The sequence below is a fragment of the Sminthopsis crassicaudata genome, chromosome 1, assembly GCF_048593235.1.
Source record: "Sminthopsis crassicaudata isolate SCR6 chromosome 1, ASM4859323v1, whole genome shotgun sequence".
Lineage (NCBI taxonomy): Eukaryota > Metazoa > Chordata > Mammalia > Dasyuromorphia > Dasyuridae > Sminthopsis > Sminthopsis crassicaudata.
Genome location: NC_133617.1, coordinates 84,878,938 through 84,904,474, shown reverse-complemented (window position 1 = coordinate 84,904,474; position 25,537 = coordinate 84,878,938). Strand labels below are relative to the sequence as shown.

Sequence of the window (25,537 nt, the reverse complement as noted above, 5' to 3'; positions counted from 1 at the left end):
CAGGGGCCACTCTATACTTAAAGACCATTAATCCCAATTGAGTAGCAGAAAGATCAAGACTCAAGTCTAGATCAATCACTTGCTAGTTCATTTGACAAAAGGGAAGAATGCAATTTGACTCAACAAACATTTATTAGGTGTTTTTTATGGAGCAAGGCACTGTGCTGGGTTCTGGGATTACAAAGCAACAAAGTTCTTATCCTCACGGACCTAATACTGTTTTGGGTAGAGGGGAAGATCACAGAACAATAGCTTTAGAGTTTAGAAATCATGAAGTCCAACATCATTATTTACAGATAAGGAAAGTATCAGAGAAGTTAAGGGACTGGTCCCCTACAGAGCTAATACAAGTGACTGCGGTGGGATCTGAACCCTGATCTTCTTGCCTCCTAGTACAGTAATCTGTACACTATAGAACTATGTCTGTCAGATGGCAGATTGCAATGAAGTGTTGTAGCAAATTGTAAAATATTATATAAATAAGAGCTATTATTACTAGCAGGGTGGATAATAGTGATACGTTTGGGATGGGTGCCCACAGCTCTTGGGCATTTTCTATTTGGAGCTCCTTTGTACTAAAGCTGATTCTAGCTACCCTATGCCTTAGCAGAAGGTTTTGTTTTGTTTTTAAATAAAGTGCTGTGGACCTTCAAATATTCATCATCTGGTATGGGGATCTCCTGAAATAGTAGGTAGGCTGGATTGAATAACAACCAGAAGAGCTGTGAATATACAAGGAGCTTTTCAAACTTAGAAGGTCCTGCTAGTAGTAAAAGGCCCTTTACAAATTCAGCATCATCTTCACACCAGGATGTGGTACTCTGTTTACTAAAAAAGGATCTTAGTGAAGCTGTTCAATAATGTCATACAAACAAAAAAACAAACTAAGGAAAAGGGACACACAGAGGACAAAAAAAAAATTCACTTCTCAACCTTTATCCCTCCCCCATGATTTCTCCTCTCTCCACTTTCAAACCTTCTTGGTAGCACTTGACACTGTTCACTCTCTCCTCCTCCTGGACAGGCTCTTTCTCTCCAAGTTTTCCTGACTCTGTTCTTCTCCTAATTACCTGGCTGCTCCTTCTCAGTGTCTTTTTTTGGATCATTATCTGGCAATGGGCTCTCTTGAAATTTTGCTAGTCTGGGCTTTGAATGATAAACAGATGACTATGAAGAGCTTTCAATGATAAAGGAGTTTAAACATGGTCCTAGAGGTAAGAAGAGATGGATGAAATCTAGTGAGTAGAGATCGTGACATACTCAGAGCTACATTTCAGCAAAACCACTTGGACAGGTTTGTGAAAGATGGATCAGAGTGAGGAAAGACTTGAGGCAAGATGACCAATTATGAGATAGATGATTACAACAGTTAAGGCAAGAAAATAAGAAAGACTGGAACTGAGGTGGGAGCTGTATAAGTAGAGGGGAAAAAATGTTGTGGAAAGAGATGAAAAGATTTAGCAATGATTGGGCACTTGGGGTAAGAGTGAAAAATTAAAAATGAACCAGGGCTGTAAGCCTGGGAGACCAGAATTATAGTGACATCTTTGATAGAAAGTAGGGATGGGTTTGGGGATAATGATAATTAGGATTTTTTTTCCCACATGTTGCATTCCCACAGGACATCCAGGTTGAAAAATTCACTAAATAATGATGTGAGCTAAGGGCTCTGAAGAAAGAATGAGGATGAATAAATAGATCTGGGAATCATCTGCATTGAGATAATTGAACCTAAGAGGAGTTGATGAAATTCCTATGTGAGACAGCATAGCAAGAAAAGAGGGATTTGTTAGGGTAGAGACTTGGGGTATACTTAGTAACTGACATGGATGAAGATACTCTCCCCCCTCCCCCTCCACGCTGGGGTTAAGTGACTTGCCCAGGATCACATAGCTAGGAAGTGTTAAGTGTCTGAGACCAGATTTGAACTCGGGTCCTCCTGAATTCAAGGCTGGTGCTCTATCCACTGCGCCACCTAGCTGCCCCCTATGGATGAAGATCCAAAGGAAATTGAGTAGTAGTGAAGCAGGTCAAAAGAGGAGCCTTGTCACAAAAAACTCAGAAAGAAAACTACAAGAGGTTGTCAATTGTGCCAAAAAAACCCCAGTAAATTAGTAGAGGAAGTATAGGCAAACTAACATCCAAAACAGAACTCATTTTTTTCCCTTCTAATGCACCTCTCTTTAGAACTTCCTTCTTCTGTTGAAGGCATTGACAGTAATCCAGATTCATAACCTCAAAGTCATTTTCTACTTTATACTCTCTCACTCACCCCACATATTTAATCAATTGCCAAATTTTGTCATTTCTTTTTCTCTCAGATTTGTGTTCTTCCCTCCAGTCACACAGCCAAGGTCTTTATTATGTCTACCCTGGACTACTCAAATATTCTCCTAATTCATCCCTGCTATAAGGATTGGTGCTTCTTATTCCACATATCCAACTAGTTGCCAAATTTTGTTGTTTCTAGCTCCCCATTTCTCTCATCTCTTTACTGATCTCTACTCACAGCCACTACCCTAGCTGAGGCCCTTGTCACTTCTCATCTGAACTATCACAACAGCCTCAAATTTCTCCCATTATTCAGTCTCCCACTCAAGTGATTTTCCTAAGCCTTGACCATGTCACCGCTACATTTAATATCCTCCAGGGTCTATTAGCTCTAGGTTATTATACATTATTCTCCTTCCCATGTAGTATGATTCAGCCAAACCTGATTCCTCATTTTTCTTGATTTATAGCACACTATCTCCTCACCTCACCTCCCTGGCTAGGGTGAAGCCACATCTTTTATAGGAAGTCTTTCCTGATTCACACTGTTGGACTTAAGGTCCAGATATTTTCTAAGTACTTTGTAAATACCTTTATGTATACCTGCCTCCCTCAGCTACACAGCATCTCCAATGTCTACCATGGTTCCTGGCTTCATTATAAACATGTCAGACCAACCTCGTTCCTTTTCTGACAGAGAAATTCGCTATATATAGCTTACCTAGACTTTTGGAAAACAAAGGTAAGGATATATGAATTAGCTGGGGAAGATATAGCTAGACAGAAGTTTGTCTGGAAAAATTTGGGGTTTCAATGGACTATGAGCTTATTAAGTCCATAGTGACATGGCAAAACTACTTCCCTTTCCCCAATCCCCACCAAAGGGGAAAAAAACCCAATATGATCTTAGGCTGCTATTGTGAACAGACTAAGGGAGGTGATCTTACTGCATTAGATGACAACCAGAACATTGTGTTGAGTTGTATATACCACATTTTAAGAAGGATATTGACAATCTGGAAAGAGTCCAGAGGAAGGCAATCAGGATGAAGTAAGGTTTTGAGTCAATGCCACATGAGGATCAATGGAAGGAAGTGGGACAGTTTGGCTTGAAGCAGAGAGCACCTAGGCAATGTAAGAGAGTACTCTTAGTATATATGCAGGTGAGTCCTATAGAATAGAGATTAGATCTATTCTGAAATGTTCTGGTGTATTAATAAGCCTCACAGAATCTCAGGATTAGATGGGATCTCAGAGGTCCTTTATTACACTTGAAAAAGAATCCCCACTTCAACATCTGTGAAAAATGGTCATCCAGCCGACATTTGAAGACCTCCAGTGATGTCTAAACCACTGTTTTCCAAGGTACTTGGTTGGTTACTTGAAGCTTTAAGAAGCATTTTCTTCCTCAGAGAACCTGCAATTTCTACCTGTTACTCTCAATTCTGCTTTCAATGGTGAAGCAAAAGAGGCCACATCCTTACAAAACATAAAAATCTATTATTGTTGAGTGGGTTTTAACAGCTGTGAGAGGTATGGTTGTCTGAAAGCATTTACCAAAAATCTCTCTTCCTTCTCAAGCCATCGTTGATCTTCTTCCATTTCCTGCTGCTGTCGTATCAACCTCTCTTCCATAAGATGCGCTGGAAGAACTTGGCCTAATCCCCTCATGTCCAACGTGGCAGAGTCCTACATGATGAGAAAAAAAGTCCATATCTTTATTATTTCAATCTGCTTTTTACACCACTGGTGCATTTTTCTCGATGATTTTCAAGGAGCAAAACAAACTCTTTACATTAGTTAAAGGACAAAAAAAACCCTTGAATAATCATGTTTGTGCCAGGATCAAACTCCAAAGAGAAGATAAAAAATTGTGAATAAAAGTATGATTTGGTAGCAGGCAATGATGATGTTCAAAGAAATATTTTAAAGTCAACTTTGCAAGTTGACAGGAATTTTTGGTTTCTTCACTGAACTGGAGAATAACTGATCATAAAAATCCTGCCCCCCCAACTGATTTTTGAACAATCTATTTAATCTCTCTGACCCTCAGTTTTTTCTTTCACAAAGTAGAGATAACTATTCTTGTGCCTTCCTCACAGAACTGTTGTGAAGATCAAATGAGATAATGGACATAAAGCACTTTGTGTATGTCAAGGACTATAAACTGATAAACTATCATTTCAAAGGCTGATTTAAAGTATTTTTTAGTTCTGGAAGCCAAAGAGAACTGAAAAGGAAAATCATAATAAGGAGAAGAATGAATCCTTTTGAGAAGTTACCATCTTTGTTCATACCTCACAAAGTTCTTGGTTCTGAGGTACTTTAAATGTAATATATATTATAGCTATCTGTGTTTTGGCCTCATCCCCTACTAGATCAAAAATCTGCGAGGACAGATACTATGTCTTCTCTAATATTCTGAACAAAAAGAATGGTTAATAAATGTTTGCTGATTTAAAAAAAGAGGATTAGGTCAGAGAAACAATGAAAGAGCTTAGAAATAAGAAAAAATAATGTTTCCTGTCAAACAGTACAAATGAAGTGGTACGATTTGCTTCATATATACCAGGAATAGTAAGTCTAGGAATGAAAATCTTTTCCTGATATGCTAATCTACTGAAGCTACGGTGCCTTCTGGTTTTATTTATATGCTGTCTATCATCAACTTGGTGTCTTCCAGAAAAGTGAATGAGAGATTACAGAATCTTCCCTTTGGTATTTCTATAAACGGTTTTCATAAAACCTTGGACTCAATCTCTGATTTAGCATAGAACACTAGATAAGCACATAGGATAAAAGTTTTTCTGTATATACAGAAAATTGAAAAAATTTTAAGTTAAAGGGATCCCATTTAAACTACAACACATTAATAAATTGATTTTCTATTATTGTATCATAAGAAATAACAAATATGAAAAAATAAAAAGAATTAAGAGAAGCATAGGAAGACATAGTAAAGCAATTGGTACAAGAATATAATATACACAATGGCTATAACAATGGAAATAGAAAGAATAATAAAATTAAACTAAACACTGTGTAACTATAAAACCCAATGCTTTAGAAAAATAGAAAAAAATGAATCTCCTTTTCTTTATTGTAGAAATAGAGGACATGGATATGAAATATTACATATAGTCACACATTACTGATGTATTGGCTAGTTTTGCTGACCTGTTTTTATTTTTTAATATTTGTTACCAGGGATTGTTCATTAGGGAGGATAGCAATATATTCCAAAATTAATGTTATGTAAAAGCAAAAAGCAAAGTTTTTTTTTAAGAAAGAAAAATTGATTTCCTAAGAAAATATGATTTACCTCCATGTTAGGCTGCCACATTGATACGTCTTGAGGTCGGTGGTTCCAAGACTCTGTTTGGTCCAACAGAGATGCCTGACCAGGATAAATGCTGCCAGCCATAGCTGTTATTCCATGAGAACCAGTATAACCAGAGACCTGTGCAAGTTAGAGAAGATATCATAATATTTTTAAGGATCTTAATTGATTTTTAAGTAGCTTTGACCCATCCAGGGCAAGAAATAGAAGAAAAAAAAATATGGCTTATAAACAACCAAATAAAAAGTAATTTGTTATGGAACTGTAAAAAAAGTATTCCTCCAAAAGATGAGAAAAACACATTCTTCAGATGACAATATTAAATACCCTAAACAACACTTGGTTGCCAGCACGTCCCTCATAACTTTTGGACAAAGACTTTAAAAGTAAGATTATACCATTATAGAGGTATATCACAAGAGTCCAACCTCTAGGTTTTATGATGAGGAAGTAGTGGTATAGAAAGGTTAAGTGACTTTGCCCAGTGTCTCACAGCTGTTAAGTATCTAAGGTAGGATCTGAACTCAGATCTTCTTGACTCCAAGTTCAATACTCTAGAGTTCCTAGGTAGACAGGTGGGAGTCTAGATAACCCCAAAGCTTTAACAAAGACCAAGAATTCATGACCTAGGGCAATGCAATTATAATTTTGAAGGAGGTAAATCTAAAGCCGAGGAGAAAAAAAAGTCTATGTAGTTTCTTCTTCACAAAGAGTATCAGAAACAGAAAAAATGTAATCAATATTTTATTTGTTGCTTCAAGTCCCAGTTCTTTATCTTATAAGCAGTAGGAAGCTGGACAAATCATATGTCTATGTCTTGATTTCTTCAAAGAAAGAATATTTACACTCTCTACCTCATAGGTTTGTAAGGATCAAATGAAATAAGTAAAATGTCACCTACTTCAAAAAATAATGAAAAATATCAATTCCTTAGCCTAATGTTGTCATGTAATTAACTAACTACAGAAATCCAAAGACCAAATAGCTAGGATTAAATAAAATGGATACTTCAGGCTGTTTCTCAAATCAAACTAAAATGTCTTTTGGGTTTAAGAGATTTTGTTATATTCCTTTCAATCTCTTTCCATTGATTTCTACAGGAGTTGAATACAATTACTGTTTCTTCTAAGAAGTTTATAAGTTTTAATTTTATAGAAATGAAGACATGTGAAAACATCTTAATGATAAAAAATACTTCCAGAATGCTATTTCATCATCATCATCATCTTTTTTTTTTTTTTTTTGAAAGAATCTCTACTTGCCAGAGAACTTTAAGATAGTTTTCCGATAAAGAAGTTTCCAATGTTTTATGGCAACATTCCAAGTAACACAAATAACTATGGGAAAGGACTCAAATGGTTATTACTCAGTCTAAAAATGAATATGAAAAGTCCCAAAGAAATCTCCTACTTATAAAAATAAAAATGTTCTCAGGAAATTTAAATACCATTCAATATCTTAGCCTTAAGTGCTTTCCCCCTTCCTTTGAACTCTTAACAGTACTTACTGTTTATAGCACTCATCGATAATTAACATTCTGTCTAGTGAAAGTTCTAACTGGGAGGTATTATTTCTATGAAAAAACATAGGGAAGATATAAGAAACATTTAGACTTTATTGGCCAGGACCCATAGAACTCAGACACTGATAAATAAAACAAAGATAGGAACATAAAGACACATTGTATAGAAATTTCTTTGACAGCATGGAGAAATAAAATAGTATACTTCATTCTTTTACCTGATAATGATTGGCTTGTACCATATGTTGTGGACTAGGATAAAAACCTTCACTGGATCTTGGGCTAGGATAACCAGGTCGGCTGGGCTGTGAACAAATTACAAGCGCAATAAATAGATGAATATATTTGTTTATTTAACAATCTATTTCTAGTCAAATATCATTTATTGAAGAGAATGAAAAAATATCCCTAAGACAAAGGAGTCAACATAGTACAGTGAAAGCATACAAAGCCTGGAGTCGGAGGGCCTTAGTTTGAGTTATGGCTCTATTACTATGACCTTATGAAAGATACATACTTTCTGAGGCTCAGTCTTTATTTTTTAATCTATAAAATGGGAAGAAAGAATTTTCACCATTATAGAGATGAAAACATGGATGAAAAATAGATGGTTCTTAATAAATTCAGGATAAACAAATGAGATGATATTGCTGAGGTATGAGAAATGAGGGTTGAGATCCCCTGAGAGCAATGGGGTCACCAGGCCAGTGTCCCAGGCTTTGGGAAAGAATTTACATATCCCGAATAGCAAGTTTTGTAACAAAAATGGGTTTATTAGACTGAGAAGAAAATATCTTCATCAGCAGGCAAAATCCTGTTAGGGTTATTTGCAGAGATGGATTTTTACAGGCTTTTGGTTATATTGGATTTTTATGGCCCTGAGATAGGGAGCAATTTGAGGGACTAATTTTCTTTCTTTTTAAAAATTTTTTTATTAATTTTATAATATAAATTTTTTGACAGTACATATGCATGAGTAATTTTTTTTTAAAATAACATTATCCCTTGTATTCATTTTTCCAAATTTTCCCCTCCCTACCTCTACTCTCTCCCCTAGATGACAGGCAATCCCATACATATTAAATGTGTTACAGTATAACCTAGATACAATATATGTGTGTAAATCCAATTTTCTTATTGCACGTTAAGTATTGGATTCTGAAGGTATAAGTAACCTGGGTAGATAGACAGTAGTGCTAACAGTTTACATTCACTTCCCAGTGTTCCTTCTCTGGGTGTAGCTGTTTCTGTCCATCACTGATCAACTGGAAGTGAGTTAGATCTTCTTTATGTTGAAGATATCCACTTTGAGGGACTAATTTTCAACCCAATAGAGGGTAGTGATTATATCCTAGGCCAAGATCTCCAATTGAATAGAAGATTACTATCTGGGAGTTCCTCCTATAAAGAGGAGTGGGGGGCTCCTCTCATAAGGGTTTGAAATTTCTAATTTAGGACACCCTTCCCCCAAAGTTCACAGTTTACATCAATATGATTAGGTGAAGGACTATCAGATAATATCATGATGAATGACTTAACAGAAAGGACATAAGACTGAGAGACAGTAAACCAGAGTTTTGATGCTGGCTTGATCACTATATAATCTTCAGTTTAATGCCTTTCTGGGTTTCAGTTTCTTTTGTAAAACGAGGGAATTCAAATAAATTACCTTAAATATTATTTTCCTTTCAAACATTTTATAATCTAACTAGAGAACTTATATATGAAAAGTGGTAAGAAGATAGGGTCCACTGTTATTGAAGTGAAGATAAAAAGAAATGGATTTTAAATACAACAGAAGGGAAAGAAGACAAGTTTTTATGAGGAAGAATTTCCAAATAGGGGGTATCATGGGACAATAAAAAGGGTTATCAAATGGCCAGACTAAGCTTTTTTCTGCTTGTATGCAGAAGTATTCCAGTAGCACTGGGATACCAGGGGGAAGAAGTTAGAGAAAAGCCACTTTCAGCTCAATATAATAGGAGAAAATTGTAACAATTAATTTTTTTTTTTTTTAAAAGGGGACGTGCTATATCCTCGGTGGTGAGTTACTTGTAAAAGGACGTAAGTGGAAAATGGATGACTACTTGTCATGAATTATGCCTAATTCAGTTTTTTCAATTAAACCAGGCTATGTTGTGAAGGAGTATGGAAACAGTATATAATGGGTGGGAAAAGACTAGAAAAATTATTTTTGCAAAGACTCCATGTCATTTCCTGAGTCAAAAATCTCCAGTATCTTCCTATCCTGAAAAGATAATACAGGAATTCCTTATCATGGCATTTAAGACATTCTACAACCTGACTTGACTATTTTTCTAGCCTCATTTCATATCACTTCGCACTGATTATGTGCCAGTGCTAAGCACAGTGTCTAGCACACAGTAAGTACTTAATAAATGCTTCTTGATTGACAGCCTATAATCCTCCATATTCCAGTCAAAATGAATTTTACCTTTTACCATATCATCTCTACTGCTTGAAACTAAAAAAGTCATCTGGAACAATGCCCTCATTTTGTAAATGAGAAAATCAAGGCACAGAGAGGAAGTGATTTGCTCAATTTCAAGCTAGTAGTATAACAGGAACATTAAGAATCAAACATGTGAACCATCTGCTAGAAGTTTGGGGCAGGGGTGGGGAGAGACATTATTTTAGGCCAATTCCTAAAAATGGTTTTGCAATATTACCATGCTCCCAGTTACCCAGGTTTGCCATCTAGGTGTCATCCTTAATTCTTCACTCTCTCTCAGTCCCCCATATCCAATTTGTTGGCTAGACTTGATTTTGTCTTTACAATATCAAGTGAAGATCAAATGAAATAACATTTATAAAGTGCTTAGCACTGTGCCTAGTAAATTGCACATGCTTAATAAATGCTTATTCCCTTTCCTTCCTTTTTTCACAACATATAGGCCCTCATCACTATACATAAATCTGGCTGCTGCCATAGCAGTTCCAATTGTTCCCTGATGCAAGTTTCTCCCCACTGCAGTATGTCTTCTACTAAGCTGTCAAACCAATCTTTCTTAGATTGCAGGCACAATCATGTGTTTTCCATCCAACAGACTCCAGTGACTTCTTACCCCCTTCAGTATCAAATAGAAAGCCCTCTGTTTGGTTTCCCTTCCTTCCTACCCAACAAACACGGTGACCCAGTGACACCTGGCTGTCTCTTGCCATAAAACACTCCATCTCCCAACCCTGCATGTTTTCACTGCCTGGCTTCTATGTTCAAAATTCTCTCCTTCTTCATTAAGGAGATGAACTCCTGCCTTTCTTCAAGTCACAGATAAAATATCACCATCTACAGGAATCTTTTCCTAATCCTCTTTAAAGCTAGAGGCTTTTCTTTACACATAATTATTTACATGCTGCTTCTGTCATTACTGTCAACTCTTTTTTAACCCTTCTAATCCTTTCCCTAATGCTTATCACAGTGCCTGTGCCTGGCACATAGTAGGTATCGAACTGGGAGATGGAGGTAGAATAGAAGAATATTAGTATCTGTACACTGACTATAGAAGAGGAAGTAACTATTAAAAATACATGATGGCTGAGATGTCTTGACATTGCATCAACTATACCATGCCATAGCTTAACCTTAGGAAACACAAAAAATTATTAATGGAATTAACAATGGTTTGGGATCCTCCAATGAAGGGATGGGCTTCAATGCAGAATATTAAAAGAATCTTCTGTGCATCATATTAAGTACTTTTATATCCCTTCCAGCTCTATGATCTGATAAATCTGATGATACTATGAATAGATGCACAACAGACACAAACTTATTCTAAGTATTTATATTAAGGTATCAAATCATTTATGAATGGAGAGCTGGCCTCTGAATCAAGGAGACAAGGGTTCAAGTATCACCTAATGCCTGGCAGAACCCTAACATCTCTGAGCAACTCATGTTATGAGATATAGACTACTGCTGACCTACATTTGGTATGGGAAATATCTGAACTGGAAGTTTCCTACACTAATGATATAAGAGATCTAGATAAAAAAATTATAAATAGCTTGTAAAAATAGTCTTAAAGATGTATGACTAGAAAAGGAGATGTATTAGTCATGTAGTAAAAGTGAGGTATAACAGATGGACACTAAGCATTGGATCTAGAACACTGGATTTATATACAGAAAGATAAGAATCAGAAAAAAAAAAGAACTGATAGATTGTGATTTATACTGTTGAGAAGCACCCATATTAATAGACAACAAAGACTTTGGAAATGTTTAAGTATTACTGAGAGTTCATTAGTAAATAACATTCAATCACTCATTTTGGGAGGTAGTTTTAATGTTCTACTTCTAAATACAACTTCTGTTTTGCCACTATTTTATGTTTTTAATCTGAAGAATTCATTTTTCCAGTTTTTGAAAATTCTCTTTCTATTTATTCATAAAATTTAGATCTAGAAGCCTTATTTCCTACTTGTACTTAATGGAATTGAAATTTTGTTGTGATAAAAAACTGTGGGAAGATTATAAAAACTCAATAGGATCTGGGATATCACTAGTTCATACCAGAAAGTAAAGCAGTTAAATCATGTTGTCATCCAGTTTCAGAGTAATTGAATACCTTTCTGGCTGAAAAATTCTGTAAACATAAAAGCTGAGGGAATTTGATAAGTGACGTCTATTGATTAATACAGAAAGCATGGTTTGACTCTTGAGTAACAAAGGCATTCAAAAATGTGAAGTAAGTTTGTTTATAATTTATCATATCTCTTTAGAAGGTATAGTGGAAAAAAGATTGGTTTTGATGTCAGAGAACATGACGACGATGATGATAATGATAGCATATAGTATGTCCCAGCTGTTGTGCTAAGTGCTTTACAAATATTATTCTATTTGATTCTCACAGTAACTCTAAAAAGTGGGTACTGTTATTGTTTACATTTTACAATTGTGGAAATGGAAGCAAATAAATGACTTGCCTACAGTCACATGGCTAGTAAAGAGCTGGGGCAGAATTATAATCTTGGTTCAAAATCCTGACCTCAATTACAACCTATATATAGTATGGGATAAGTCACTGATGTTGTTAGTCTAGAAAGACTGTCCCTTTCATCTATACATCCTAAAAGTCTATTGTTGTCTAGTACCTAGCTAATGGATTGTGTATCTTGGGAAGAAATATTAACAAACAGAGCCTAAAAACTTGACAGGCAGGAAATCAAGATAAATTTTGTCATAGCATTAAAGTAATCTTGGTCTCTGGAACATAAAACCTAGTTTTGAATTCCTGTAACTTATTGGGTACGTGACAAGTAACTTGCTTAACCTCTCTGTGCCTCAGATTTTTATCTATAAATGGGACTAGCAGAGATGTTGGATGGATCCAATGAGAAAATGTGCTGTGTAAATAGAAAGTATTATATGAATGGTCACTATTGTTTTTTGTTGTTTCCACAATGAAACTTCATTCATGCTGATGAAATCAGAGTAGTCATCAACCCATCCAAAGTAAAGTTCCAACTCTTTAAAATTTAATATGAATTTTCATTAATTAACTTTTTTTAATTCCAAGCTTTGATACCAAAAAAGGGCATTTTCATACATACAGAAGAAAATGAAAATACAATTCTCTATAAAACTCTGACCCTTTAGAACACTTGCTTTAAAAAAAAAAAAGGATATAATAAATTCTACATGTTATTTTTTTAAACTGTTCTAATTATTTGTGCTCCTTTCCAATTTTTTTCTGTTCTCTTTGGGATATTTTAAAAAAATGCTTCAACAACTCTCATAGCATCACTATCACTACCCACCTTTGCATGTCCTCACCCATCATTTAACAAAAAACCCTTGCAAGAAATAATCATAGCCAACCAAAAAGAATCAACACAATGGCCATGTCCCAAAAAATGTCTTTTTTTGTACCCTTTGTTGATCACCTCTCTGCCAAGATAGATAGATAACATGGTTTATCACAGGTATCCTGGAGACACAGATGGTTACTGCACTGAGTAGAGGTCTTAATCTTTTAAGATTGTTTTTGCTTACACAAAGAACTGCTGTTCTTCTAAAATAACTGTTTCTCTTACATCAAATCATACAGGACTCTCAGAAATCATCTTTTGTAATCTCTGACAGCCCAATAATATTCCATCATACTCACAAGACACAATTTACTTAGCTGATCCTCAACTGTCTAGAAGACAATCTAACATCTTAAATCCCAGAATTATTTTTCCTCCCCTGCTAAATTCTCATTCAGGATCAGAAGTTTGTTTTGCTTGTGACCATTTCCTCCAGCCCTAGAATTTATCCTTCAGTTTTGATTATGTGCTTTCTATGTATCAGCATACATCCATTTGCTATTAAGAGTAAAGTTCATGTAATGGCACTTCTCTGACTCCTTTCTCTACCTTTATAAATTTTTTTCATGAATTCCAATTATGAGAAATAGCAAGTTCCATACCTCTCCTCTTACTTTTTACACTGAGATATTCCTCTTTTTATTCTCCCTTCTTTTTCACCTCTTCAAACATTCAAGAATGGATATAACCCAACCCCAGGTCCTCTTGTTTTTCTTATTGAATTCTCTTAATGCCTTTTTGAAGATAAAAATCAGTAGACATTTATTAATTACCTAACAGTAGGTAATGAATAGTATGTGACACCAAGTGACTTGCTTAATTTCTCTGTGCCTCAGTTTTTTCATCTGTAAATTGGGACTATGGGGCATATTGGATGCATCCTATGAGATGATGTAATTTGGAAATGTGTTATATGAATGGCCACTATTGTTTCTGTTATGTTTCTACAATGAAACTTCATTCATATTGATGAAATCATAACAATATCAACCTATCCAAAGAGAATTGCCAAGTCTTTATTTTAATATTAATTTTAATTACTTAAAATAAAAATTTACATACTCTGTGACATTAAAGTTTTAAGAGAACATGTTATTTTTTCTCTCTCATTACAGCATTGAGATTGTATTCCTTCATCATGATTTGCTCTGGTGCCAATTTAGGATTTTACTGGAGTTAAGTATGGGAGATCTGATTCCTGTTCAAGTAGACCATCTCACAACATGATAATAACAATAAAGATTCATATAGCACTTTGAAATTTATAAAGGGCTTTACATGTTATCTCAACTGATCTTCATAACAGTCCTGTGAAGTAAGTAATATTATTCTATCCATTATACAGATGAAAAAACTGAGACTGAGGATGGCAAAGCGGATTGCCTATAGTAACAAAAATGCTGTCAGTGGCAGGATTAGAACCTAGGTATTAATGTTTATAGGGAGGAAGTCTCTAGGATAGTTTTATTATAAAGCTTCATATCCTGACATGATATAGCCATGAGATATCAAGACTCTGGGTACCAAAGGCTGCTTGTCTGTGGGGCATAGATTCTATAAATACTCTTCTTCAAGCAGGGGTGCAATGATAAACTATTTTTCTGCTAATCAGGATTGGTCTAGCAAAGTTTAGAGGAGCCCATTATAGTCTGATTGTAGGTTTTTTTTTTTTTTTTTTTTTGTCTGTCAAAGTGATTATCAAAGACCCTAAGTTAAAGATGGGCTGTAACCTGTGTTGGTAAAAGGATCACCCACACTAACAAAATTGCTGATTTTTTAAGAATTGAAGGAATAAGATCCCCAAATCTAACTGGTTACATTTTGGGTCCACTTTGGAAAACAAAAAAAAAAAAGTCCAACTTAAACTGTGCAAAAGACCAGTAAACAAAGTTCATTCCATACAAAGTTCCTGAGTCCAGTGATTTTTTAAAGCTAGTAGCATACTAGAAAACAAGCTTATTCACTATGAAGGTTACTTCTATAAGCAGAGACATGTGTTAAGTACAGTTCTTATTAAAAAAGCTAACAATAGCTAGTGTTTATATAATGCTTACTTTGTACCAGGGATAGTATGAAATACTTTTTTCTTATGCTGTCTCTGCATTTTAAAATGTGAAAAATATTTCTTGCTCATTTTTACTGTACAATAATATCACAGATAAGCAAACTAAGCCACCAGGGAAGGAAAATTGTTTGCTCAAGGTTCTCCCTAGCTATAATTTAGGTCTCTTGGCTCCCAAGGCAATGTTCTAAGTTGTTTTTGTTGATTCTATTGCATTAAGATGGGAATTTATAAGCACTTAAAAAACCCAAAAAAACTAGCAAATGTCTGTGAATTCCCATTCAATGGAATTTACTCCAGTTTACTCAAGCCAATCTATTTGCTAACAAATCCCTGATAGTAACTATTAACTAAACAAAAGATTAATTTCCTTTTTTTTTTTTTTTTTTGGTAACAAAGTCAAATATCTGTTCTAACAATTCTATATAGAAGATTCTAGTTTAATTAATGTGGAACAGTTATCATCAGAAGAAGAGGCAAAGGATACAGCAGGCAAGAACACTATTAGGGCATTCTCTGCATACACTGTAAAAGCCTTTTATTGGGTATCTATTACTTGGCTTTGGAAAATACCAATTAATTTGGTCAAGGAATTAGTTTTGGACATGTCTCAGGGACACATTCTTTAATATAGGGCAGCAATTTTCTAAGTAGTGGTCCTTCTGTGCACTTCCTTCCTATTTTCAAAAGATCCAAAAAAGTTAAAACTGTTTTATACTAAGAAATTTTAATTTTAAAACTTTAAAATAGTAAATAAAATAATTATAATATTTAATTTAATAGCTATACTCCACATCCTGAGACCAAAAGGTTTGAGGAATGCCCAACTAAGACACCAAAGTCCCTAAGAAAAAGCAGCAGTTAACACCTAATGCCATTTCAATGTATTTCCATTTCCAAGAAAACAACATATCAACAACAACAAAATGACCAAACACATGCATCTTATTAGCTAGGTTATCAAAAAAAGGGGATCTGATTGAATAGGATAGGAATATAAAACTATTCTCAAAATATATTATACAATGTAAAATGAATGCTTTTCTAATCTGACCCCATCTTCTATTATAAACTTGATTTTACTGATTAGTGGAATTCTACACAACTGTAATTTGCTAAGGAGAAAAATGTTTTGCCCCGAGCCAGGCTCCTCTATGTCAAATTTCATATTTATGAAGGAGAGGAAGCAAGCAGAAGTCAGAAAGAAGCAAAAGAGAAATTTTGTTCAGCTTAATTATGATCTTTGAATTTAAGCTTGAAACGATGGGTACCGAGAAAATTAGGAGAAGTTAAAGTGAGAAGTAATTAATGGGTATCATAATTTGTGTTATGAAAACAAAACATCATCTAATCTGGTCTCTGTAAATGAAAAAAGTGCTCCTCTAGTTTTTCTGCAAAAAATACTACAGCATTGCTGACACCTTTAAAAATATGAAAAAAAAAACCAGTTTTCAATAATCAATAAGTATGACTACCTTGGGAGGAGCTTCGTCTGAGCCTCCTGAATCCCAGGACACTGTGACTTGCCTTCTTGATTCCATTCTCATTCGTTCTTCTTGCTGGAGCTTCTCTTCCTCCAGTATTGTACTAAGGAGACAATAAACTGGGTTAAGGAGAACTGACATTTGTGTGTTAGTGCACTGTAAACCCCACACTGAAAACCTCCTTAAAACAGTTCTCTTAGTATGCCTGAATGCTCAAAGTAGTTGAGGGAAAAATTAGTAAGGGATTCTTTAATAATAGGCCAGTAGGAGAGGATTGCAAACCAATCGCATTTAGGTTGCAGACTATCCCAGTTCTAAACAGGAGATTTCACTTAAAGCACATGCATGGGGGTAAGCTTGAACAAACAAATTAGATGGTAATGGGCAGGACTAGAAGAGGGGATGTAAAGAATAACAAAATCTCTATATTTAAAAATTCATTCTGTGCTTGTGGCAAAGTATAATTACCCTGAGAAATCCCAAGAAGCAATTTATCAAGCAGATACATGTCTGGAACCACTGATTCTTCTTACGGAAAAAGTCTCTTTTACCAAACTCAGAAAGGTAACAACAAAAGCATTCGTACACTATGGGGACCCACAGCTAAGTTTCAGTTTAACTGGCCAACTCGAAACATGCCAAATACCTACTATAGTTTTTAAAGCTACATTTTAGTATAGTAAGACCTTTAACAAAAGAGTAAAGAACTATGCAATATTATTTTCAGTGATGACACAGTTAATAACGATTAAAAATACTTTTTAAAAATGACTTTTAATGGGGAAAAAACACCAGTAAACACAGTAAGTTACTTACCAGATTCTTATTATTACAGTGGTTATTTGAAGTTCAACATTATACTATTCCTCCTTCCTGCTCTGCTATGCAGATTACTAATCCTGGCAATCTGCCATCATTTGAAATATTTAAAATACAGCAGAAGTTACAAATCTGTTAGATTTTTCATAATGTAGGAATTCTTTAGGGTTCCCAGCAAAGGCAGAGCTAGACAAAACCTTCACTACAATGGTAAACAATCTACTTCCTACATGTCTTAACACCAGTATGGTGGGGTTCTAATAATGAAACTCATTGAAAGTTTATAACCTCCCAGTTTATTGCACGAAACAACCACTCAGAATTACTCATGCAGAGTGAGCTCAGTTGTCCCAGAGCCTTTTCTAATCTGGGAATTTGCCTGACTGTTTCCAAAATACATTCCTGCTTGACTGGAGGCTCTGCTGTGCCATTTCTCTCATAGACCAACACACATAGCCATCTTTCAAAACTGGAAAAAACCCAAAAAACCAAACTAGTCCTACTAAAAATTACCATGGAAAAGGCAAACCATGGGTATAGACACAAAACATATATTTTTTCAAAAGAAAAAGGAGGAGTAGTATTTCATTAAATGTGTTTAAAATTTTTACAAAATCAAAATTTGATTTAGTTATCAAGTAAAAAATTAATATTTCAAAGGAAACTTCATCAAAAGTATCCCAAATATCATTTTGTCTCTTTGTTTCTGTCTGAGGAGTCCATTACTAGGAAAATAAACAGCTAGCATGCTTTTCAGAAACTTAAATAGCAACTTCAGTTTTAAAAAAAGAATGTAGTCTATCACAACACTGATAAAAACTGCAACTAGTGACCAAAATGCACAAGGAAATGAATTTTTATTAATAAGCATGCTGTGAATCCTGCATAAAATGAAATCCCTTGTAAACTTCAAAATGTTTCTAACAAGTGATTGTCTGCTATAGGGGTTTGGCTGTTAGAATACTCAGAAAATAACTTAAATAACAGTCAGAAAACAGTCTTGACTGTACTGCCATTATATAGAACACTACACAAGGCACAATGGGAAATTAGAGAAAGCAGAACTTGATGAAATTTATATATGAAGTGGAATAAAAATCATGCACACACAGTGAGGCAATTTCTTAAATAAATTAAATATAATTTTTTTGGTATACTGTTCAAATAAATTTTTCATTTAAAATTTTTATTAATATAAATAAAATTATTTTTGTTCTACCTTGCATATATGGTTTATATAAAAATATCCTCTACTAAATTAAAAAAAACTCACAATGATGTGGAAGTGATTCTGGGTAATTAAAGGCTATACTTGTAAACTATAAAGTCTAAAAATGTCTATTGAACTGGAAAAGTCTTCTGCCTGGAGGCAGACTGTATCTCTGTAGTCTAAGCATTAAGTTCAATTAGTTCTGAAAAAGTTTATCACTAGAAGGTGCAATGATGAACTTTTTTTTTTTTTTTTTTTTTGCTGTAATTTAAGTCATGACAGGCATACCAATGACAAAATCAAAACTATAACAATTATTGAAATTTATCACGTATAAAATAACTAGAATCACAGATTCTCAGAACTAGAAAAGATACCAATAAGAATCTTCTCCCAACTACTTCTTGATATAGAAAATGATTCTGACATCCCAGAAAAGTTGTAATTAAATCTCTGATTGATCACTTGCAGCCGGGGGAGTCACACTCAAATGAAGCAGCTAATTTAGCTAAAAGACAGCTCTAATTGCTAGAAATATTTTTCCCTAAGTTGGGCCAAAATCTGTTCTCTCCAGTCCTATGCAATTGGCTTAGGTTTTAGTCTTGTGCCAAAAATAGTAAGTAAAGTCTCTCTTCCAAATAATAGCCCTTCAAATACACAAAATAATAGTTGAACACATTCTCCTAAAAATTTAATTTTTTTTGGTCTCAAAATAGAGTTTTAAGCTTTCTAATCAGTCTGTATTGTGACATGGTTGCTAGTTCTCTCACCATTTCAGTTTTCATCTTTTGGATGAGCATCAGTTTAATCAATGTTCAATGAAGATATTCAGAATTGAACATAATAACCCATATGGGATCTATTCAATGCAAAGGACAATGGCACTATCACTCATGGTGGATGGAATGCTGGCTTTGGATTTTGGAAGATCTGGGTTCAAATGCTATGTCAAATATTCCTTAGCTACTGATATTAACATAATCATATGATCAGTTTCTTTTCTCTCTTTTTTTAATAATAACTTTTTTATTTTCAAAATGCATTCAAAGAAAATTTTCAACATTTATTCTTGCAAAACTTTGTGTTTCAACTTTTTCTCCCTCTCTTCTTCCTACCCCCTGCCCCTAAGCAGCAAGTAATTCAATATAGGTTAAATATGTCCAATTCAAATAATCTGATAATGGTTAAAATGTGTAATCTTTAAAAATATATTTCCATATTTGTCATGTTGTACATGAAAAATCAGCTCAAAAGGGAAAAAACTATGAAAAAGAAAAGAATAGGGCAGCTAGGTGGCGCAGTGGATAGAGCACCAGTCTTGAATTCAGGAGGACCCGAGTTCAAATCTGTTCTCAGACACTTAACACTTCCTAGCTGTGTGACCCTGGGCAAGTCACTTAACCCCCGCCTCAGGGAAAAAAAAAAGAAAAAAGAAAAAGAAAAGAACAAAAACAAATGGTGAAAATACTATGCTTCAATCTACATCCAGTCCCTATAGTTCTTTCTTTGGATGTGGATGGCACTTTCTATCACAAGTCTATTGGAATTCAAAGGGACATTAAACAAAAATGATCAAAAACTATGCAAGCCACAAACTAGAATTATTTGCCATATGAATGATTTACTTAAAAAACCTCAGCAAACCACAAAACTAATTGAGGGAATTTCTTCAATAAAGTACCAGAAATGAATAAAAATGCATTAATTAGTACTTCCTGATAACTGGACACTTAACTATTAATTTAAAACTTTGATTAAATGCTGCTAAGTGCAAGGGATACAAAATAAAAAGGCAAGGCAGTCCTTGCTATCAAGAAGCTTATTTTAATAAGTAGAGACAGTTATATATAGGAGATTTCAGCTTCAAAATTGTTGGAAAGGTCCAATTGTCCTCAGAATTCAGTGTCAAAGCAGATAATTATCTTCTTAAATGTCACTTCCATTAATGAAACCATAGATTTTAAAATGAACCAACTTGACCATGCAACCCCAACAACATTAAAAAAAAAAAAACTATTATCAGGGTGGATTTATTACAGGAATAGTGGGTTCAAGATGATTAACACTAAAAACTAACAGACTATATCAATATCAAAATCAAGTAGAGCACACGATTATTTTGATAAACACAGAAAAAGCTTTTTTTTTAAAAAAACAACAAAAAAAACCCAAACAAAAAACAAAAATGTGCAATTCTTCTAAACATACTTTCATATTTATCATGCTGCACAAGAAAAATAAGATTATGATCAATTTCTTAACCATGAAATAGGAATAATGCCTTTAATCATTTAATTCAGAGAGTTATTGTAAGGATGGGATGCTTTAAAGCTGTATATATATATATATATATATATATATATATATATATATATATATATATATATATATATATATATGAGACTGTTTTCATCCTCCTATTCAAAATTTTCAATAAGCTGACACAGTTTAGACATAAGAGCCAAGTATAACAATACTTGTTATTCTTTTACATTTGTTATTTTTTTACATGTAATATGTCTTATTTTTTATGTTTAAAATTTGGTTTAACATTATGTTTAACATAATAAAATTATTATTATTACTCACGTACTACTTATATATATTAATATATCCTCAAATAATATTATCTCTTTTAATCAACTCTATTAATCCATGTCTCTCAGATGTCATTTTTTGGGGGGGGGGTTTGAGGCAATTGGGGTTAACTGACCTGCCCATGTCACACAGCTAGGAAGCAGATTTAAAACCAGACTTCAGGGCTAGTGCTCTCTCCACTGCACCACCTAGCTGCCCCTCAGATGTCATTCTTTATAGATGAAAATGAAGTTACTAATCTGTAGTTAACAAAAAGTTTGTATTTTGAGTTTCCCTTCCAAACCTAATGTCTCTCCCCTTCTCTAGCCAAATAATGCTACAAAAATGCCTATTCCAAATGCCAATGACATGGAAATAACACTAGGTTTTCAAAGATTATGCCAAATTCTTACAAAAGGCTCCAAGTATAATCCTAACATCAGACTGCTTTCTAAGGACTCATCATATAAGACTCATCATATAAGAAACTGATTACTAAGTGATGTATTTTTTGCCCATGCAACAAAGTAAAATAAGAAGTGGCCCTTATTCCCATGTGGCTTCTGCAGTAACAGTAACAAGAGTTTTTGAAAAGGGAACAAAGTACTATTGAGTCACAAACTTATTTTAAATCTTTATGAGAATACATGAATATAAAAGATATTCTTGAAAAGGAATGAGAAAGGGAAAGGAAGGCTTTTATAAATCACATTCCACAGGAGATTACATCTTTAAAATCATACAGTTGATATTTTTTTTTGGTGAGGCAATTGGGGTTAATTAAGTGACTTGCCCAGGGACACACAGCTAGGACGCGTCTTGAGGCTGGATTTGAATTCAGGTCTCTCCTGACTTCAGAGCCAGTGCTGTATCCAATGTATCATTTAGCTGCCCTATACAGTTGATTTAAAAGCATAGAGGAAACAAGATTCCATTGTGCTCATTGTTATTGGCTAAAAAAATTATAAGAAATTCCTCGGAAATAGCTAGAACAGAGTTAGCTTTGTTCCATGATCTTCTGATTACATATATTAAGGATGGCATAAAACAGGGAATGAGAAATTTAAGGATCTATTACTGTCATCTGTAAGCATATCTAGTACAGAGAACAAATAGAAGAGGGATTCACTAATGAGAGGGTCCCCAAACACTCATCTCTTTGAGGAAAATGTGATGCTAACAACATCAAGCCTGGGACTGCAATGCCAACTAAACAAAATCCCTGATTGCTCCAAACAAATAAACATCTATAAGTGGATAAAATATACTTCTTGTTTAAATCACAATATGCATTTGGAGGAATAGCTCATAGAGTTGGTCCATAAATATAGATAATCTTGGAAAAACTTGGATAATGAACTGGGTCATGATTTAATATAAGGAAGAGAGAACTAACAAGAAGTCATTAGAAATGTATATGAAAGGAAAAGGTGGTGAGCTAATTGTATAGAGACCAAGGGATAATTGATGTTTAATCAAGCTAGCTGCAACAGCATCCTCACATCATAAATAGGTCTAAAGGAACACCACCATTATGTTGGATGGACAATAAAATATGTTTTACAGGAGTATATAGTCAGAAGTTCTAGTTACAGGGAAGCTACGGGGCACAGCAGATAGAATACCAGGCCTAGAGTCAGAAAGACTCATTTTCCTGAGTTCAAATCTGGCCTTAGGTACCTACTAGTCACGTGATATTGGGTAAGTCACATAACCTTGTGTGCTCTTAGTTCCTTATCTGTAAAATGAAATAGAGAAGAAAAAGGTTTTCTTTGCCAAGAAAACCCCCATGGGGTCATATAGTCGGATTGAAATGATTGAACAGGTACAAATATCACATAAGAAGTAAGGTGTAAATGAGGTGTGATCACCATCTTTAGAGGAGGTCTCTAAGTTGAGGCAATCACAGATGTATCAATGTAAAACTGAACATTTCCTTTATTCGCTTGTATTCTCTGCCTTAGTGATCAGTTTGTAGGAATTGCACATTAACTGGAGTTTAATGTCTGTGGCCACTAGGCACAACAAAGCTAATTAGATGATACAAATATCAAATTTCTGATTTTGGTCTTTTCAAATACATATTCTTGGATTAATGGCTCAGTGAAGAGGGAATAATTAGACCAAGAATCTTAATTCCCCAATTCTACCTCTCTTATACCCAAATGATAAATTCTAGAAATACAACAGAATATATACACAGTATTGCAAAAAGCTAATTGGACTAATAATTGAGATCTAGGTGCTTGTCCTAGAACTGCAATTAACTACTTGTGTGACGTTGGAAATTTCACTTAACCTGCATAAGCAATATCTGCTTCAGAGGGTTGTTAGGGGGATAAATAATACTTTGTAAATCTTCAAGTGCTATGTAGATTTGAGCTATTATAAGTAATAGCATGAACTCCAATTACATGATTAATCCCTAGGCATAAATAGCCTCTGTAAAGAACTAACTTTTCTATTACTGAATATTTGGCACAAACTGACCTCTTCTTATTAGGATCTCCAGATTGATAGTGCATACTTTTAGTACTTAATCAAATAATGAATACAATAATAATTAAACTAAACCACAGATTTTGTTTCCCCAATACATTGCTCCTTCAAGTCAAGAGTCACAGACAATAATAACTTAGAGTAGAAGAGATCTTGGAGATTATTTACTCCAAATCCCAGAAAGGCTAAAGGAGTTTGAAAATTTGCACAATTAGTTAGTAGAAGAGCTAATATCATAAATGAGATTGTTCTTCCTGAGTCCAATTTATTTTTATTGCTTTCACCTGGAACTTGATCCAAAAGACACTCTGCTGCTAGGTATTGATTTACTATAGCAATGCAAGAGCCAAAAGTAAGCGAAGGGGAATGGGTGGATTCAGGGCTTTGAGAAGATATGTAAGCATTGCTGAGGGACATGTCTTTAGGGATGGACCCTTCTCTCCAAAACCAAGACCCTCTTTTATCATATAGTGACTGTATGAAAAGAGGGTACTTAGACATCCCTGCCCCCAGAAAGAAAAATTGTATAATGGGTGGAAATTGTAGAGAGAAATTTATATTTGATATACAGAAATATCTCCCAATATTCAGGGATATACAAAACTGTAATGTTCCCCCTTTCTACCCCCTCCCAAAAAAGAGGACTTCGCTGAAGGTCCATAAGCAAAGGATAGAAGACCAAATGTCAGAGATATACTTTAATGGGAATCCTATTCAAGTATGAGCTGGATCAGATGAATTGAGCTCCTGTAATTTTACACTAGAATCCTATTGTGTCCATAATATCTATCCCAATACAAGACAACGTAATAAATATACATCTACTGTTGATGAAATTGTAAATTGGTATAATCATTTTGGAAAGCATTCTAGTAGGAGCCAATAAGGGTATAAAACTGGTCATATTCTTTACCTCAGTACTAGAATTTTTTTCCTTCAGGATTTTATTAAAAGAGAAGGGAAAAATATTTGTACTAAATAAAGTACACACTAACAGTGTTACTTGTAACAGTAAAGAAATGGGGGGGGGGAAACCTTTATGTTCAGTGACTGAGGAATAAATTAACAAACTGTGATTTATCAATACAAACGCATATTTCTGTAGAAGAGGAAATTACAAGAATATAATAAAGAAATGTCATTAAGCAATACAGAAGAGAAAAAGTAGTAAACATAATGACTACATAAAAATAAAACCAATAAATTCTGATAAATACATACAAGATAAAGAGATCAGAAGAAAATGGCATGTGTATTTTTATTTTAGACTGTGAATAGTTTGAAGTTCATGGTATTGTTTATGATCTTATTTAGTTTGCCTGATTTTTCATTTTAATGACTACTAAGAACTGAATCACTTAGTTTATTTTAAAACTTTGCTTTAGAATTTTAAACAAATAAATGTTTTTAATCTAAGAATGCAATGAAAACTAGTAAACAGAATAATTATGATTTTAGGTTCTTCATTCTTTATGCTTCTTTCTTACTATTTCCTCACCAAAAATAAAATATAAAAATGTCTCAGAGAAATTTTAATCTTTGTTGGACAGCAAAGAATATAAATAACCCACAAAAATGTCTTTGTTTTTGCAATGGGAAGACCATTCCATAGATGGAGTAAAGACTACATGGAGAGTTATTCCCGACCTTTTCCTCTTTCCAGCTGCTGAAGAACCTAAAGCAGTTACTTAGAATGTGCAGATGGTCAAAGGGGTCAAATTTAAGCATACTTTCCCAAACTACAAATATTTTTAGCAACAATAAGCTTTAGGACACATTTGTATTTCAAACTTTTGCTACAGAATAATGAAACTTCACATTTTTTAGAATGGTTCAATGAAATTTTCTCATCTTAAATTTCCTTAGCTAAGTCAAAAAAAGACATGATATATAAAGAGATTTTTTTAAATCCAAGAATT

The 25,537-nt window shown here is 34.2% G+C and overlaps 1 protein-coding gene across 15 annotated transcripts in view; it reads right to left on the bottom strand.

Moving 5' to 3' along the window:
* Positions 1 to 25,537, bottom strand: part of PTK2 (protein tyrosine kinase 2) — a 380,904-nt gene that overhangs the window by 37,947 nt on the left and 317,420 nt on the right. For all 15 annotated transcript variants that reach the window (XM_074264715.1, XM_074264671.1, XM_074264680.1 and 12 more), the window contains 4 exons: positions 16,505 to 16,616; positions 7,352 to 7,438; positions 5,594 to 5,731; positions 3,829 to 3,960 (listed from right to left, as the gene is read on the bottom strand). In XM_074264715.1, the coding sequence (XP_074120816.1) occupies positions 3,829 to 3,960; positions 5,594 to 5,731; positions 7,352 to 7,438; positions 16,505 to 16,616 (469 nt within the window). The remainder of the gene's footprint in view (positions 1 to 3,828; positions 3,961 to 5,593; positions 5,732 to 7,351; positions 7,439 to 16,504; positions 16,617 to 25,537) is intronic.